The sequence below is a fragment of the Pistacia vera genome, unplaced genomic scaffold, assembly GCF_008641045.1.
Source record: "Pistacia vera cultivar Batoury unplaced genomic scaffold, PisVer_v2 Contig497, whole genome shotgun sequence".
In the NCBI taxonomy this organism is placed as follows: domain Eukaryota; kingdom Viridiplantae; phylum Streptophyta; class Magnoliopsida; order Sapindales; family Anacardiaceae; genus Pistacia; species Pistacia vera.
In genome coordinates, this window is record NW_022196331.1 from 83314 (window position 1) to 101100 (window position 17787).

General features: G+C 33.4%; 1 protein-coding gene and 1 long non-coding RNA gene across 10 annotated transcripts in view; one reads left to right on the forward strand and one right to left on the reverse strand.

Annotated features, from left to right (window-relative positions):
- The window catches only part of LOC116105317 (TMV resistance protein N-like), a 36952-nt gene extending 28711 nt beyond the window's left edge, over window positions 1-8241 (reverse strand). Inside the window, exons 1-6 of one of the 2 annotated variants that reach the window (XM_031391753.1) lie at window positions 7575-8241; window positions 5763-6843; window positions 5144-5497; window positions 4849-5059; window positions 4399-4757; window positions 3178-3935 (exon numbers count right to left, since the gene is read on the reverse strand). In XM_031391753.1, the coding sequence (XP_031247613.1) occupies window positions 3432-3935; window positions 4399-4757; window positions 4849-5059; window positions 5144-5497; window positions 5763-6843; window positions 7575-8062 (2997 nt within the window). In that variant the 5' untranslated portion in view covers window positions 8063-8241 and the 3' untranslated portion in view covers window positions 3178-3431. Of the gene's footprint in view, window positions 1-3177; window positions 3936-4398; window positions 4758-4848; window positions 5060-5143; window positions 5498-5762; window positions 6844-7574 lie in introns of those variants that run through there. The other variant, XM_031391752.1, reaches the window with a different exon arrangement.
- Window positions 1-17787, forward strand: part of LOC116105318 — a 39841-nt gene that overhangs the window by 3087 nt on the left and 18967 nt on the right. Inside the window, exons 2-4 of one of the 8 annotated variants that reach the window (XR_004124057.1) lie at window positions 16-118; window positions 218-424; window positions 1432-1605. The exons of 6 other annotated variants lie outside the window; for them this stretch is intronic. This is a non-coding gene — a long non-coding RNA (uncharacterized LOC116105318). Of the gene's footprint in view, window positions 1-15; window positions 119-217; window positions 425-1431; window positions 1606-17787 lie in introns of those variants that run through there. One more of the 8 variants, XR_004124061.1, reaches the window with a different exon arrangement.

A 17787-nucleotide genomic window follows, 5' to 3' on the forward strand; every position in this document is an offset into this window, starting at 1 on the left:
ATGGTGTATCTTCAGGCGGTGGAGCTTTCTTATACCTGATTTGATGATTTCATGTTAGGGTTTTGGGAGAACCAGTGTGAGGAATCAAATAGATCCTAGAGCGCTATATCTTCACTCAGTATGGAATTCTCCCTTCTCTCAACAATTCTATATTCCTCATTGGAGAAAACATTACCATAAGGAATTTTTCAGTTATTTATCTTAACATCATGAGCAGGTTTTGACACATCGCTCGGGCTCCACTGTTATGCTATGGCTTATATACTCAGAAATCCTGAAAATGATTTGCTTGTGGGGCCTTGTAGATTTTGACGGGAGATAGCATTTTGTCTTGAACCATCATCTTCCTAGGGGATAACAGAAGCAGAAGAGCAGGGAATCTGATCAGCCATACATTATGACTGTTCAAATATTGTTGGAGGAGGTACTTTTATGTACTTGCTCACATTTGTATTATTTTTCTTTCCTGTATTTAGCAAACCTCAAGTCTTTTAAGCTAAGATACTAGATATATGTTATTTGGTGTTTTAGTTTTAAAAAAATAAAAGAAAAAGGCATTCGAAAATAAAAAATAAGAAGTTTGTTTTTGTGTTCTCAGAATTTGAAATTGTGTGAATAAAAAGGGTAAAATATTTATTTTCTGAAAACAGTATCTGAAAATAAAAACAGTAAAAATGTGTTTGATATCATTTTCTTATGATAAATATAAAATTTGGAGAATGAAAGGACGGAGAACATTTTTTTCAAGTTTTGTGCTTTCAATTCTTAAATAAAGATTGAATTCTCCATTTTCCCTATTTTCTGTTTATAAAGGGTAAATGGTAAGTGAACAAATATCTGTGTCGTGATAACTTTTTTCTGGAACTAATGAGCAAATCAATTGTGGAATCTTTTGTGTTGGAAGATCAAGGGTTGTATTTTCTCTCTCACTTTCAGTTTGTTGCATTGCTAGATTATTAGGAAGACCAATATGGTACTAAGGAACTAAAGTGAATAATTTGCAATTAGCATATGACAAATTGCATCAGGGAAATTAAGGAAAGAAGACTGAAGATCCATTATGGTACTTCGATGTGTGCACTTTACCCATGGAAATGTTAGAAATGATTTCTATTATGTTTTGTCATATATGAGTTAGTTGAATTTGGCAATGATTATTGATTTTTGTGTTTCCTTCTTTTTTTATTCCCATAGTTGGATCATCATACTTAGATCAGGAGTATTTCCCTGTGAGATTCAATCGAAGAAAAAATGCAATATGGTGCTGTTTTAGATCAATGTTTATGTAATAGTTGCTTTTATTGATAATTGTCAGTTAACTAACCTGTGATTATATGAAAACTCTTTGTAGTTTTTATAATCTCCACTGAGATTTCTTTCTCCCCCACTTTGGGCTCTATTTATTCTGATTTCATTATTTTTCTACTGCAGTGGCTTGCAGCTTGCATCAGCGAAGGCTGCTAAACACAGGTTAGAGCGTGGTGTTTGGACCAGTGTACACTTTGGGGATATGAGATGTGCATTAGCTGGTGTGTAATTGTAAGATAATTGATGTGTTTAGCATATTCTTTTTTGTACTTATGCTGATTATGCAAGAATGTGAGATTTAAAAAAAAAAAAAAAAAAGATACATTTGGCATGCTGTTGTTGGCATGTTTTCATGTAAAGCCATAGAGATTGAAGTAAAAAAAAAAAATATATAAAAAATTATCATAAATATCCCATCTTTGTCTCCCCAGCAACGAAATCTTCATCTTCCCCACAAACAAAACCAAACCCTCACTTTTCCATCAAAATCTAAACAGTAGAAACAATTCGCCAAAATTGAATCAATCCAATTGTCTTAAACAACACAAATACCACAACTATAACCACAAACGATCATTGATTTCGGTTTTTTGTTATTATTATTATTATTATTATTATTTGAGTTGTGTCAAGGGTAAATGGATCAAGTCGGAGGTGGATTGGGTTTGTTGGCGGAGCACGCTTGCAGGGCTGTTGAGCCTAGCCTTTCAGCTGCTGTTAGTGGCAGTTTGCGGCCTTGCAATGGCTGTCATGGCAACACGCCTAGCAGTGATTGCCAAAACGGCTTCATGGCCTTGCCGGCGATGCCAGGCCGTGGCTTTGCAGCCTTGGATAGTGGCATCCATGGCCGCTTGGAGGCTGTCATTGGAATTAACTTGAATGTGAGGATATGAGTTTTTAAGACGGGTTTGTAGATGTTAATAGATTTTAGGTGTTTTTAAGTTTTTTTGACTTGATTGGAGTTTTTAGGGCCAGGGATTTGGATTACATTGAGGGTGTGGAAATTTCACAGTGGAATTATTTAATTTTATTTTGATTTTAGGTTTGAGGATCAGTGACTTTCTTTTTTAATGGTTTTATTTTAGCATTAGGGGTAAATAAGGAATTTCACTATCAAGTGTGTCAGATGGCAGATTTCATCAACTCTAACAAATGATAGGCGATCAGGGCTGTTTCCAATACCAGGGTTTATTAGAGTTAGGGCATACCTCAGGGGGTTTAAAGAAAATTTCTCTTGGGAATATATATATATATATATATATATATATATATAGAGGGAGATGGTTGATTGGAAATAATAATGTTAGATGTACAAAGAAATTTTACAAATATTTCTATATAAAATGATGTGACATCTCCATTCATTTTATTGATCTTTTACCGCATGGCTTTATATAGAAATATTTCTAAGATTTATTTATAGTGTTAAGAGTTATTAGAGCAAGGACATACCTCCGGCAGTTTAAATATCTTGACACTAGCTAAGTGAACTTGACTAACAAAACTTGAGAATTTTGCTTCAAAGAGTCCAAATTTTACCAAGAAAAAAGACGTGAAAACTTGGTGAAAAAGGACATGGCATTTATGAGCCACTATCTTTACAGCTTAAAATATAGAAGATTATGTAATCTATATAATTAGATAATTGTATTTAAATTAATTGTATTGATAGAGGAAGGAATTAAGATTGCATTTTATAATTAATATATTGAGTATTTATATAAGTATTTTATGTATTCAGTGTTTTGGCCTGAAATGCCCTCCATGTTCCTCGAAATATAACTTAAACCCAAACTTCATTCAAATTCCAAATTTCTCATCTGAGATAAAAAATTTAACATTTAACATGATTACATGATCTCACGTAGGACTGCAGCTCCTATATTTTATCCGTGTTCAAAGTTCAAACCTATTGAAATCAAGAATTTCCATTGCTGAATTTAAAATGTTAATGCATCTAACATAGACAAAATAAGTGTTAAACAAAATTGATAAAAAAGAATGGCATATAACAAACAAAGAACAAAACAAAAGCATGATATTTTATTACAAAATAATAATTAGGATCCAAAGTTGGAACTTCTGTTCCTCTTTCCCTTCCTCCTTTTCTTTGGTGCTGAAACTTATGTGGATTCTTCCTTCTCAGCTTTTTCATAGAATAAATTAACCCCGCACTTTTTCACCTTGCAGCATTTTTTACCTTTACAATTATAATCACAATGAAAAGTCAAAAAAACGGAGCCATTCCGTAGTTCATTCCGCGCATGTTCATATTTTTGTTTGTTGGAGGAGAAACACAACATGTATACATGATCTCGTAATATGTAGCGACTTCCAGTTTCAAGGTTTGAACTGAAAAGGGAGAAACGACAAGTCCACTTATTCCTTATCTTACCATGCTCGTCTTTGAACGTGAAACAACAAAGAAAGGGCAATGACCTGTCATCAAAATGATGTTGTCGAGATGTTATAACAGTGCACACATCAATTAATAAGTATTCATCGTTGATCAGAGCTGGTAGTAGCTTGACTGTTATAGAAGATCCCATATTTTGATAGCTATACCAATTTGGAATCTCATTTCCAGGGAAACAGCCAACAAACGCTGATCCTGACTGCTTCCGCCTCTGCACCAAGAAAGTCACTACTTTTAAAAGAGAAGTAGGGCAACAATTAAATTATATAATACCCAAAATAAGAAAGAAAATTATTCCTCAACCTAAAACTACCTTAAAGTTAATTTTTAAATAGCCTTTTTAACTTGGAACATAGACGGTGAAAAGCACTGTCTCCTTTAAGGAGTTTGTGTTTTTTTTTTTTTTTCCAGTAATACTATAAAATTTCATATCCCAAATGATGTTTCATTATATAGGTATTGCCAAATCATTCAATACATCATTTTTTTGTGTGCACGTGTCAATGCCACATAAATTGGCACATCACTTGGGATATGAATTTTTTAGTAGTATTATTGTATTTTTCACTTTAGGATTTTGTTTCTAATCCAAAAATAATAAAATATCAAATTAGATTAACTTTAAAAAAATTTTAAATATATATTATGTAAAGGAGAGAAAAAGATCTATAGACCTCAGCACATAATTCGATAGCATTTTCCAAGTTGGCTTTGAGCACATTCCTATCCAGTTTGTGACAATTGGCAAGACTGATAGTTGCTCGGCTTGAAAAAGTAACACATAATGCCTCTAATGATGTGCAATTCTCTGCATGCAAATTTAAAAGAACTGGAAGCTCTGCCAAGGATCGAAGACTCTGGCAATTACTTACGTCCAAAGCAACCAAATTAGAAAGCTCTTTGATGCCTGGTATTAACTCAAAATTTTTTTCGGCAAGACATAATTTTCTTAGAAAGGATAATGGGGTGAGATTGTCCAATGACATAGTCATTCCACAACCAGATAGATTTAGATACTCAAGAGAGTTCAAACCTGATAAAAAAAGCAATACAAATTAGAAATGTCTATTCAAATGTACTCAAGATAATGGCAGTATCATTAGATTTGAGTATGGTCAACTTACAACTGGTGTTAGGAAAACTCTTAAGGCTTTTGCAACCTCGAAGATTGATTATAGCAAGCTTCTTGAGATATTTTTTTGATGAAAACACCTTAATCAAACTTGTACAACCTTCTAGAATCAAACTCTCAACATTTTGGATCATTGAGAGGTCTTGGATTCTGGTTAGGAGCTTTGAGCTGCTGAGATTAATGTGTTTCAATTTATCACGTTGCTACAAGAAAAAAAATAATAAATTAATCATGTATTATAATTTTCAAAAAAAAAAAAAAAAGGAATATTCAAGCCATATATGTACCTGGACAAAATTCAAAGTTTTAATCTTGCTACATGGCATGACAAGTGAAACAAGATTCTCTACATCAAAAGTTGATGGCAATGATGGCAACGGATATCCATACCAACAGAAGTACCTTAATTCAAAAAGAACAAATTCAAGATCTTCAGAAGGATAAACCTTATTATTAATCTGCCCTTCTTTGCATATGTAGCCACCTTTACTGTGTGAGTTGTAAAAGTTGCATGAGCAACCAATATCGCAATAAAAATCCAAGAATCTGAGGTTATGCATGTTTGAGAAAGCGTGGGGATGTAACTTGAAAGGTTTTGCTTTTGACATTTCCAAACGAATGCATTCAATTGCTCCAGTCCCCTAGTGATCAAGAAGTGACAGTAAGTTAGCATCCCATATGTAATAAGTCTCAATTACTTTTCTTTTCTCAACTTTCTTATGCTAATATTTAAATATAGACAACATCAACCAAATCTTATCCCTTTCCCAGTGAGGAATTGGATAAAAGGGTATATACATGCAAGAACAACACATAATGCACATTAATTTTTTTTTTTTTTTTAAAGTAAAAAAAAAAAAAAGTGAACAAATATGTGTATGAAAAGTTAATGAGGTGATCTCTCACCATGTCTGTCTTCAATACACGATTGATATCTTCATGATGCCATAACCTACTGCGTTTGCCAAGATCTTTTGATTCTTCAGAGACAATTTTCCTCCCAATTTCTTGCAATAAATCATGCATTATTATCTTGCAACCAGATAGAGTTATGAGAGATTTATCAATGAGAACACTTACTCCTATGTCTGCAGCAAACCCAATATCATCTAGGATTTTCTTCACAAAATTCTTATCATCCCTATTAAAGAAACATGCAATATCTAGAAATATTTTTTGTTCTTCATTTTCTAGTCCATCGTAACTTATTTTCAGCACATCTAGGATCTTCGGATTCGGAATTCTTTCAAGCTTTTTCAATGCACTTTTCCATTCTGAATATGTCTTGCCAAATAGCATGTCACCAAAAATTTTAAGAGCTAATGGAATGCCTTTAGCAAATGTTAGTGCCCATTGAGATAGCTCCTTGTAACCTGCAGTGGGTTGATTTTGTTTGAAGGCATGTCGACAGAAAAGTTCAACAGCCTCATCAGTTGATAACTCCTTAACCTTGTATATGTTATCATGATTCACTCCACAAGTTTTAAGCACTTGTTTATCTCTTGATGTTATGATGACACAACTTCCAGAACCAAAACAATCACCAGTAAACTTTTCTATTTGCTCAAAACATGTTACATCGTCAAAAACAATAAGAATCTTCATACTGCAAAGCCTCTTTTTCGTGAAGATAGAATCTAAACTGGCATGTTTATCATCTAATATTGCAAAAAGAACTTGTTGACTCAAACGAGTTAATCCATTATTCTTTTTACATTCTTCCCTGACATTATCTTGAAAGTGGGCTTTTTTAAATTGACTTGAGATTCGGTTGAATATTGCATGAGCAAGAGTTGTCTTGCCTATTCCACCCATTCCCCAAATCCCAACACTGCTTGAAACATCTTTTAACCCAAGACGTAATAGTGATTCAACTTTCTCTATTTTTGATTTTACTCCAATGAGGTTCTTGTTGTCACTTGGGGACATTTGATTCAGGTTTTTCGAAATATAGTTGACAATTTCCTCTACTAATGTAGATTCAGGCCTAGCAAAATATAAAACAGTTTATTCATAAGTTTAATTAAATCAAAGGAGAAACAATAATGCACTTTAATTACAATATCTATGCTAAAAAAGTTTTTGTAATTAAGTGATTATTAAAATATATAACAGTTGCCTAATGTACTTAATCTTCGAGGGCGCCTTGTGAAACAACAAAAAAGAGTAAAACCCATAGTTGCTAATAAAAATCAATAATAACTATTAATCAAAATGTGCAAATGCTTTACATCTGAACAAATTCTCTAAGTTGTGCTCAAACCGTTCTTCATGCTTCACAAATTCTACATTTCTACTCCAAGCATCTCAGTTTGCTTCCTTGTATCTGATGGACTAATATTATTGTTTAATTCCTATATTAATTTCTAACTAATTGTTACCTGATTTTTTTTTTTTTTTTCGTCACGCGCTGTATTATATTCTACTAATATTTTTTTAATTAAAATTACAATATCTTACTCCAAGGAAACCTTGCTAATTAAAAGATATATATATATTACCAGGTTCATTTGATTAATTATACATATCAAATATCTAAAATTTATGGATATCTTTGTTAGTTCAGTATCTAATAGATAAATTTATTTTCTCCAAATTAAGAAGATAAGTCTCTTCATCTATTGAACCAAACTTACGTCCCTTTTAGTTTGACAACTATAAATAAATAAACAAGTAAATTAATAAGTGCAACAACAATTAATTTCAATCAACAATTACCTACTGTTACTTGAATCAAATCCAGACAAATTAGCTGCTTCTCTCAAAGCGTTCCTCCATCTCATCACCTTCTCTAAGCTCTGTATTTTTTCATGCCTCACAAATGCTTCTTCATATGTGCGTTTTTGGTTTTTTACATTAGACGGATCCACATGATAGAAAATTGGCACGATCAAATCTCCCGCTTTCTTGCCTTCAATGATTTTTGCAAGTTCTTCAAGGCACCATCTAGATGTGGCATATCCTTTCGAGAATATAATAACAACAATCTTTGATTCTTCAATTGCATTCAAAAGTGTTTGTGAAATTTCATCTCCTCTTTCGAGATCATAACTATCAATGAACGTCTTGATTTTCTTTGAACACAATGCTGCATAGAGATGGCTTGTAAAATTTTCACGTGTATCCTCCCCCCTAAAACTAAGAAAAACATCATATTTTTCATAAACTCTAGAAGAAGAAGAAGAAGATGATGATGATGATGCCATTAATAAACTTTAACACTTGATGAAAGACTCCTCAAACTCTTAAAATGTAAGCAATGCAAAAGATATCAAGAACCCAACTCAAAATTTCATGAACTTCACAAGAAGTTTTGTGCAAATTTTGAGTTATTTCTCTGCTTTTATCCCCCGATTTCTATTTTTTTCTCCTGTTTCCTTGAAGTTTCTTTGTGTATGAAAAGGGATTCAATAATTTAAAGACACTTTAAAATATATTATAACTGCGTTTTTACTGTTATAAACGTAAAACTATAAATTTTAGTTAATAGTATTAATATGAAAAATGTTTCTTTTCTTCAATAATGGAATTGATCGAGTAATAATACTGAATGGTAGATTATAAATAAAAATAACGAAAATAAAACATAAAAAAGTAATCCCATTCATACGAAAGGACACGCATTTGCACAAAACTTTTTGACTCTTGCTTTAGTAATTGGCACCGAAAGCTGGCCACTTTGATGAACCTTCCGAGAACTTATGGCACTTAAACTTTTTGACTTTTGACTAAAAAGAAATCATGGTGTCTCTTATAATGGTTTTCATTTTCTCATTTTCTCCAAAGTAGCTTGCCACTTTGATGAACCTTCGTGGCAGTCTCTATTTTGGTCTTTTGTTCACACCTTGTGCAGTCACTGGTTGGGAAGAAAATGCGAAAAGAAAGAAGAGGAAATTGAGAGGATTATCAGTGAGAAAAGTTAGAAACAAATTTGAAGGACTTTATCATAAAGCCTATTTGGCTTTATTTTCCCTTTTTCCAATCAATAAGATGATTGGATTGGTTGGATATGATCCAGAATCAGAATATGCTCCGTTTCATTGGCATTGACCAAAACAAATGCTAGTGATAAATTCAATCAAACGGTTTAAAAGAGATCATTCATCATTTGATCATCAAGTTCTAATATATTATTGTAGACACAAAACAAAAACGTGTGGACCACCTATTCTATTTGAAACATAAATCTGATTTTGTAAATATAATATATTATTGAATATTTTTTAATGTTAATAATAGAAAATTAGGAAGATAAACATCATTTATATCACAAATTAACATATTATTATTTCACTTATCATTGATTGAAAATTCTATGAAATTGCATTACTTTGACTATTTGTGTTTGTTATTCTATTTAATTATAGTTATTAATTTATAGATCTCTTTTGGATTGAGAGATTCTAAATAAATGATTTTGTTAAATCCATGGATTTGGTAAAATCCTTTGTTTGGTTTAAAAAAAAAAAAAGGGTTGAAATCCATGGATTTTGGCAATTCCATCACCCTCTAGAATCTTTCATTTTTTAGGGTTTTAAAATCCCATTTGGTAGGTGAGATTTTGCCAAATCCATCAATTTTAATAAAATGGGGGACTTAGTAATATTTTAATTTTCCAATAATACCATTATTAATAATTTAATATCCTAATATCTATCTTTTACCTTAATTAAAAAAAATATATTTATCGTTTTCTCGTTTTGAGCTCTCCACCTTTACATGGAATTCTTGTTTTTAACTTGGAATTCTTTTTTTTTTTTTTTTACCAAATCACAAAAAATAATTTATTATAATTGGATTTCTCTATCAAATAATATTAAAATTGTATTTAATTAGATGAAAGTTGAATTTTTATTGGTTTTGGATATTGAGAGTAAAGTTGAAAATTATTTATCAAATCCATGGATTGTATCCATCTAACCAAACATAAGTGTCTGGAAATTTGAATCAATAATTCATGAATTTAATATTTAAAACAAACAATAAAATTTATCAAATACCTGGATTTTGAATCCATGAATTGTACAAAATCCATGGATTTTAAAATCATTCAATCCAAAATGAGGTCATAATTTTTTGCTTAGATATACTAAAAGTACTATGTTGAAGAACCATTTTTATTTTATTTATAATTTTCTTCTTAATGTATAAGTAAAACTAAATCTTAATGTTGGATTAATGGTGATTTTTAGGAAAAGTGCTTCTTGAATGAAAGTGCTTCCATAAAAGCTGAAACCCTAAAAAATGAAATGCTATATTCGTTTTTGGCAAAGTGAAAAAGCCGACAAATATGAAGAAATAGATATTAAGGCGTGAGGCAATGACACGTGGTAGCCACTAATTTTTATCAATAATGCTATGCTTACTCATGAACTTACTAACCGTCTTACTCACCGTTGTAAATATAAAGCATAGTACGGGTACCATAAGAATAGTACGGGTACCATATGTAATTTAAACAAAGGTGAGTAAGACGATTAGTAAGCTCGTGAGTAAGCATAACATTATTAGATTTTTATTAGTTTTAACATAATAGTATTAAATGATGCTAATGCTCTTCTTTCCACCCAACAGGGGCCCCATTAACAACAACTTCCACCACCCATCGAATAAACGGATCTTCGTTCAAAAATTCAATCACTAATTAAACACTATTAAATTAAAATCAAGAAACCCAATTTAAAAACAACCAAAATAATCATCATCAACAAACCCAAATATGCACAAACCTATAAACTGAAATCCAAAACAAACTCTAAGTACCATAACAGAAGGGAAAGAAAGGAAGCAACATCAATCGAGGTGAACACGGTTGGAATCGTTTCATTTAGATTTCATCAGGATCATGTTTAATTACTATTAGATTCATCTTATTGAATTGATATGATATTTTACAATTCAAATGTAATATTATTTAATTACTATTAGATTCATCTTATTGAATTGATATGATATTTTACAATTCAATGTAATATTATATAGAGAGAAAATCACTTTGGCCCGCAGCCCCTAGTTTCGATTTATTTGAGTTTGTAGGGAACTATGCCGATTTTCGTCAAAGTATCCCCAATAATTTCATGAATGCTGGAAACGGGGACCAAAACAGTGACGTCGTCTGAACTCTACTAGGCTATCAAGGGTAAAGTCGTCTTTTCAATTTTTTTTGTTTTTATTCAATATAAGATATAATTTTTTTCTTCCCCTCCCCGCCCTTTCTTTCTTCTTTCTCATTTTCTTCCCCACTCTACATCCACACGTATTCCCTTTTTGCAATCCTCTTTTCGTTTTCATTTTCTGTACCAATAAACCTAATTAAAACTCTAATACAAATCAAATCAAAACCTAATCAAAGTACAAATCAAACCCTAGATCTAACACCCAATCACAAATCAAGCAAAAATCAAATTGTGTACCAAAAAATACACAAAACAAATCCAAATCTTGAACCATGAGCGGTGGAAGAAGAAGTTGTGGAAGTGGAAAGAAATAGAGAAAAGAAAACAAAGAAAAGGCAAGAAAAAAAAGAGGCTGCACAGAACAAGAAGATGAGATAGTGAAAAGAATTAAAGAAATAAAGAAATAAGAGATAATGGAAGGAAACAAAGAAAATAAAATAAAAGGTGCTTTATGTTTTAATCCATTCACATAAAGACAAAGTAAGGTTANTTTGTAATGCTTAAAACCATTGGCAATTATCTGTGGCTTCACATCAATTGACCATGCATCAACTGCATTTACAATTTCATCAATGACACTTATCTTTGCTTGTTCTAAGATACGATCTTCTATCGGTTTCAAAAGTAGGCAATTAAAGTGCTGAATTGAAATCCTAAAACTACTACAATATGAATTGAAATCCTAATACTATACTACTAAAGCATGAATTATAAAATAAAAAATCAAACCAATAATTTTTATAATTACACCTTTATTAAGTTATAACCTCCTTATAGTAATAAAATTGGTTAGTTCCACTATTATAACTATAGAGAAGTTTTACTATATATATATATATATATATAAGGTCTTGACAAATTAATTCTAAGACGTCTTGACTAAGAAATATTTCATTAAGAGATGGAAAGAATAGCATGAAAATATTAAGAAAGTTTCTCTAACCAATAAAGAGGCAAGCATTTCAAGGAAGGTAATTTACGCAATGCGAGGAGACTTTGACATCTTTCGCAATCACTTATTTTTAGTGCTATGAGATTTTTCAAGACGAAGAGCCAATTAGGAATAGTCACGCCTAGAAAATAAAATATACCAAGTTGCCTTAGATTTTGAAATTGTTAAAGCCTTTCTAGCACCTGCTCATTCAGACTGTGGTAACCACCCAGATGAGACAATGGAGGGGCACTTGTATTATCTAGCCAAGAAAGTCTACAGTAACACATAAGTATTATTGACGTGGTACTACGAGATAATACATGCATGTCAACCAATCACAAATAATTTGAAGTTAGAAGAAATTAAAAAAATTCACAAGTGGCATATTGGATGGTGGTAATACCTCTATTGTGTTCTAGATTTTTCAATCAAGCATCTTCCAATTCAATTCTAGGAAGTTACGTGTTGCTTAGCTTTTAAATTGGCCAACGTGGCTTCCAAGGTGATATTTTTCAATCCTTGAATTTGTAATTTTACCCTCAAGTTGTTTAGGTTATCCATTTCACTTAGATTAACATTTTTCCTACTCTTCTCATCTAATACAAACTTGGATAAAGTTCAAAGGCTAGTCAACAACTTCAATCCATCTTGCAATGGCCAATTATCATGCATCCCTTAGTCTTTGATTCTTACATCTTGCACCCCAAAATCCTTTAAATAAAATTAAGTTTTATCATGATCTCACCCCTGGAGAATTTTGCATGTACCCTTGCATGACACAATATTAAAAGGACCCCTCATCTTAATCAATTTCATAAAGTTGTTAAAAGATTTTCACACTTCCAATTTCGCACAAGTACTCTTGCAAAACTACCTAATAACCCACCATGCCTTATTTCTTACTAAAACATCTCTAAAAAGTTTCAATTCTTACATATTACCCCCTAGATTCACATAAATAAAATTAAGTAAAACCCACAAAGAAAATACGGAGTATTACAATTACAGTTTTGGTCCTCGTTTGATGCCTTTATGAAATAATGGGGGGCACTTTGAGATCTGCATAGTTTCTCACAAGATTTACCAAAATTATAGGGGGCAAAGAGATTTTCTCTCATAATATATATATATATATATATATATATATGTCTTGACAAATTAATTCCAAGACGTCTTGACTAAGAAATATTTCATCAAGAGATGGAAAGAATAGCATGAAAATGTTAAGAAAGTTTATCTAACCAATAAAGAGGCAAGCATTTCAAGGAACGTAATTTACGCAATGCAAGGAGACTTTGACATCTTTCACAATCACTTATTTTAAGTGCTATGAGATTTTTCAAGACACAAAGCCAATTAGGAACCGTCACGCCTAGAAAATAAAATATACCAAGTTGCCTTAGATTTTGAAATGGTTAAAGACTTTCTAGCACCTGCTCATTCAAACTGTGGTAACAACCCTGATGAGACAATGGAGGGGCACTTGTATTATCTAGCCAAGAAAGTCTACAGTAACACATAGGTATTATTAACGTGGTACTACGAGACAATACATGTATGTCAAGTAATAACAACCAATCACAATTAATTTGAAGCTAGAAGAAATTTAAAAAATTCACAAGTGGCATAAATCCATTGGATGGTGATAATACCTCTATTGTGTTCTAGATTTTTCTATCAAGCATCTTCCAATTTAATTCTAGGAAGTTACATGTTGCTTAGCTTTTAAATCGGCCAACGTGGCTTCCAAGGTGATATTTTTCAATCCTTGAATTTGTAATTTTACCCTCAAGTTGTTTAGGTTACCCATTTCACTTAGATTAACATTTTTCCTACTCTTCTCATCTAATACAAACTTGGATAAAGTTCAAAGGCTAGTCAACAACTTCAATCCACGTGATGTTCCAATCAAGGAATTACATTCATTATTCATAATACATCTAAGGCTCACAATTTTTTTAATATTTCTTGGTCGCTTCTTTGGGAACTCACAAATGATTAAGCATTAGTATTTGCAAATTTTTTAGTATTTTTACTGAATTAGGGAGTCTTTCAAGACTCCTATTATTAGATTTACGAAATATGAAAGACTCCTATTATTAGATTCAGGAAATATGGAATGCAATACATTTATTATTTTCCTTTATCTCTGCTGGTTGAGATTAAGGAGTGATTAAGGCTTCAATCAATCACCTTAATTTATGTGATTGATTGAACTACAGGGATTTGTATTTATGTCTTTCTTAATTTACATTTACAGAACTTGTGTAAATTAGCCATTGTACAAGTTACAATACAATATATATAGAAATATACATAACTTCTTCTCTCTTCTTTTCTTTCTCTTTGGCATACTCTGGCAGTATCATTGTCTTGAACAGCTCCTCTTTGCCTCTCTTTCTCGATTACTTACATGATATTAGAGCATTACTAAAAGCTTCCGCTTACAATTCAACCTAGCCTCTCATTCTGTTCCCGAAACCAGAAGGATACTCGGTTAGAGCCAATCACCTCAGCCCCTTATTTGTCCCTAAAGACAAACAACAAACATTTTATTAGAAATCCAAAATGGAGATCAACCCAACAAATACAGAAAACCCAGACGACCCAACCAATTCAATCAACCTACACAACTCAAGCCGGAACACTCAATCTAAGCCTACTACAACCCACACAACTCAAACTAGGCTTGACCTAGCCCTTTGCCCATATGGAATGTCAGGTTATAACCTAGATTCTTTTACCCACACAACTCAAACCAGACCTAACCCTACCTCATTTGGAATACCGGGTTTCAATCCAGATTCTTTTCCTCAATCAGGTTCGGATCCAAATACGAATCCCTACATATACCCTTTTTGCATTGTGCCAGCCATCGGCAACAATCGCCCTAAACCAGGCGACGTGCTCTTCTCACTAGTCTCTGATGAACCAGAATTCATCAAACAAACCCTCACAGGTTCCAATAATTATGCCTTCTGGTCTTGTGATTTCCAGCATGCCCTCATCACCAAAGACAAAGACCCTTTCCTTGGTGAAGCCTTCCAACCGCCACCACAACCACACCTTAAACACCACTGGAGCCATTGCAATATGTTGGTTCGGTCGTGGATCAACAACTACCTTTCAATAGAGGTGGCTGCGGGGCTCCCACTGAAAAAAATGGCCATCGAGATTTGGCCAACATCAATGAGATGTATGGGAAGCTAGATCTCACCAAAACATCTAACCTCCGACAACGCCTCATCGAACTCAAACAGGGAAAAACCTCGGTCACAACCTATTTCATTCGGCTCTCTGCCATTTGGAACGAGTTGGACGCTGTCAAGGAAACATTTGAACGGCCACCAGAAACCTTCTACCAGTATCAGAGAATCCGAGATCGTGACAAATTGTCGCATTTCTTACTCAGTTTGAATGAAGGTTTCCTTTCTTTCAAGACACAGATCCTGGCCACATCCCCACCACCCTCTCTCCGTCAGAGTTTTCAATTGGCGGTGCAAGGTTGAGAGAAAATGGAGAGAGGTTGCGACCATAGTTAGTAAAAACGCGTATTATATGCGAATTATACAGACAGCCATATAATTCACGTATAAAACGCACGTATACGAATTTTGCAAATTCTACCAAATTATAAGCGTATTTTAAGCCCTCCCGTATAATTCGCAAATTATTGAAAAAAAAAAAAAAAAAAAGTCACCCCCAAAACGACGTTGTTTAGTGGGTTTTTAACTAAAAATTAAAGCAGAACTCGGTCTTCAGTTCTTCAGTTCTTCTTCAGTTCTTCCTTACTTCAGTTCTTCTTCAGCTTTTCTTCCTCAAATCTTCACGTTTTCAGCTTTAAGCAACCGACTCGAGAAAATGAGTGATGGCACTAGTGTTTCGGTGTTGGCGTGTTGCAGAGACACAAAAAAAGAAAATTGTAGAAGCTTACAGAACTCTCTCCGTTTCTCTATTTGATAAAGATTTCCTAAGAAAGCCGTGAATGTACCAGACTCCTCTTTTGCTTGCTATATATAGCAAGGATAAAAATGGTAATTCTTCTTCTTTCCATGTTGATTCTCTTGCTTCTAGAAATCAGTCAACACCCATTCTCAATCCGAAACAATATAACCAGTTGCTTCAACTGCTGAACATTGTCCCGACTGCTCCCACCGCATCTTATTGCTTCAATTTAATTACAACTGATATGTGGCTTATTGATTCAGGGGCAAGTGATTACATAATTTGTCACCCAAAATCTTTTACCAGTATTTCCACTACCTCATTCACTTCCATTCATATGCCGAACAGGCATATAACACCAGCCACTCATATAGGGACTGTCCAATTATCTGCAACTTTATCCCTTAAAAATGTGCTATGTGTCCCTACATTTCATTTTAACCTCATCTCAGTATCCAAAATTTGTGAAGACAATAGTTGCACTGTAAAATTTTGTCTTAACATATGTGAATTTTAGGACCCTTCGACTGTGAAACTGACGGCTTGTGTAAAGTTAATAGAGGTCTATGCTACTAGGCACCTGCTGAGTCTTCTAAAGTTTTTCTTACTTGTATTACAACCAATAAAATTTCCAATTGTAATACAATGATTAATAAAAATTCCTTTACTCTTCATCAAAGATTAGGTCATCGTGCAACTATCCCTCAACCTCAGTATCCTATTTGTCCATTAGCTAAGCAAACCCAAATTACTTTTTCCACATAACACTTCCACTATGAGCCAACCTTTTGCCCTGATCCATCTTGATATTTGGGGCCCATATCACACCCCAAATCATGATGGATCCAGATTTTTCCTAACCATTGTTGATGACTTTTCCGAGGGTACATAGACATTCCTCATGCAATCGAAAACCCAAACACTCACTCATATTAATTTTTTTTATCCATGTTCACCACTCAATTTCGTACTTCCATCCAAAGGGTTAGAACCGACAATGCTAGAGATTTTTTTAATCATAATTGTTCATCTATTTTTTTATCACTTGGCATACTGCATTAAAGTTCTTGCACGCATACTCCACAACAAAATGGGGTTGTCGAAAGAAAACCCTATCATCTGCTTGAAGTCATGTGCCCTCAAACACCAAACCCATATACCCATCTCCTTTTGGGGTGACTATGTGATCACATCCACATACCTGATCAATCGCATGCCAACCAAAGTTTTTCATGGCAAGACTCCTTATGAGGCATTATTCAAGAAACAACTAGCTCTTGACCACCTCTGACTATTTGGCTGTCTTTGTTATGCTGTCACCCTTGGCTCACATGACAAGTTTGGCACCCGAGCCACCCGTTGTATTTTAATGGGATACAACATGCTCCAGAAGGGTTACAGGCTATATGATCCAGTTGAAAACAGGTTCTTGATCTCTAGAGATGTTGTGTTTCATGAAGACATATTTCCATTGCCACCAAAGATACTATTTCATCTACATCACCCAAGCTAGCTCTTGAAGATAATACACTACTACATCTTCTTTTCACTATGATACCTGCGCCTCCGGTTTCTCAACCCGACCCTCTTACCTTTGATTCTAACACAATAGCCACTAATGATCCTCCAATAGAATCACCTATTAAGATTCCTACAGTTGTTTCCCTACCAAGATCCCGTGATCCAATTCCAATTGTCCCTACATGCCGCAGCACTCGACAGACTCGACTACCAATCTGGACAACAGACTATAAGTGTCCCACCATTTCAAATTCTTCAGGTCCATTACATCCTACCTCCAATTATGTGAGCTATGATAGTCTCACTCTTGTACACAGAGCTTGTATTAGTCACATCTCCCCCAACCACGAACCAG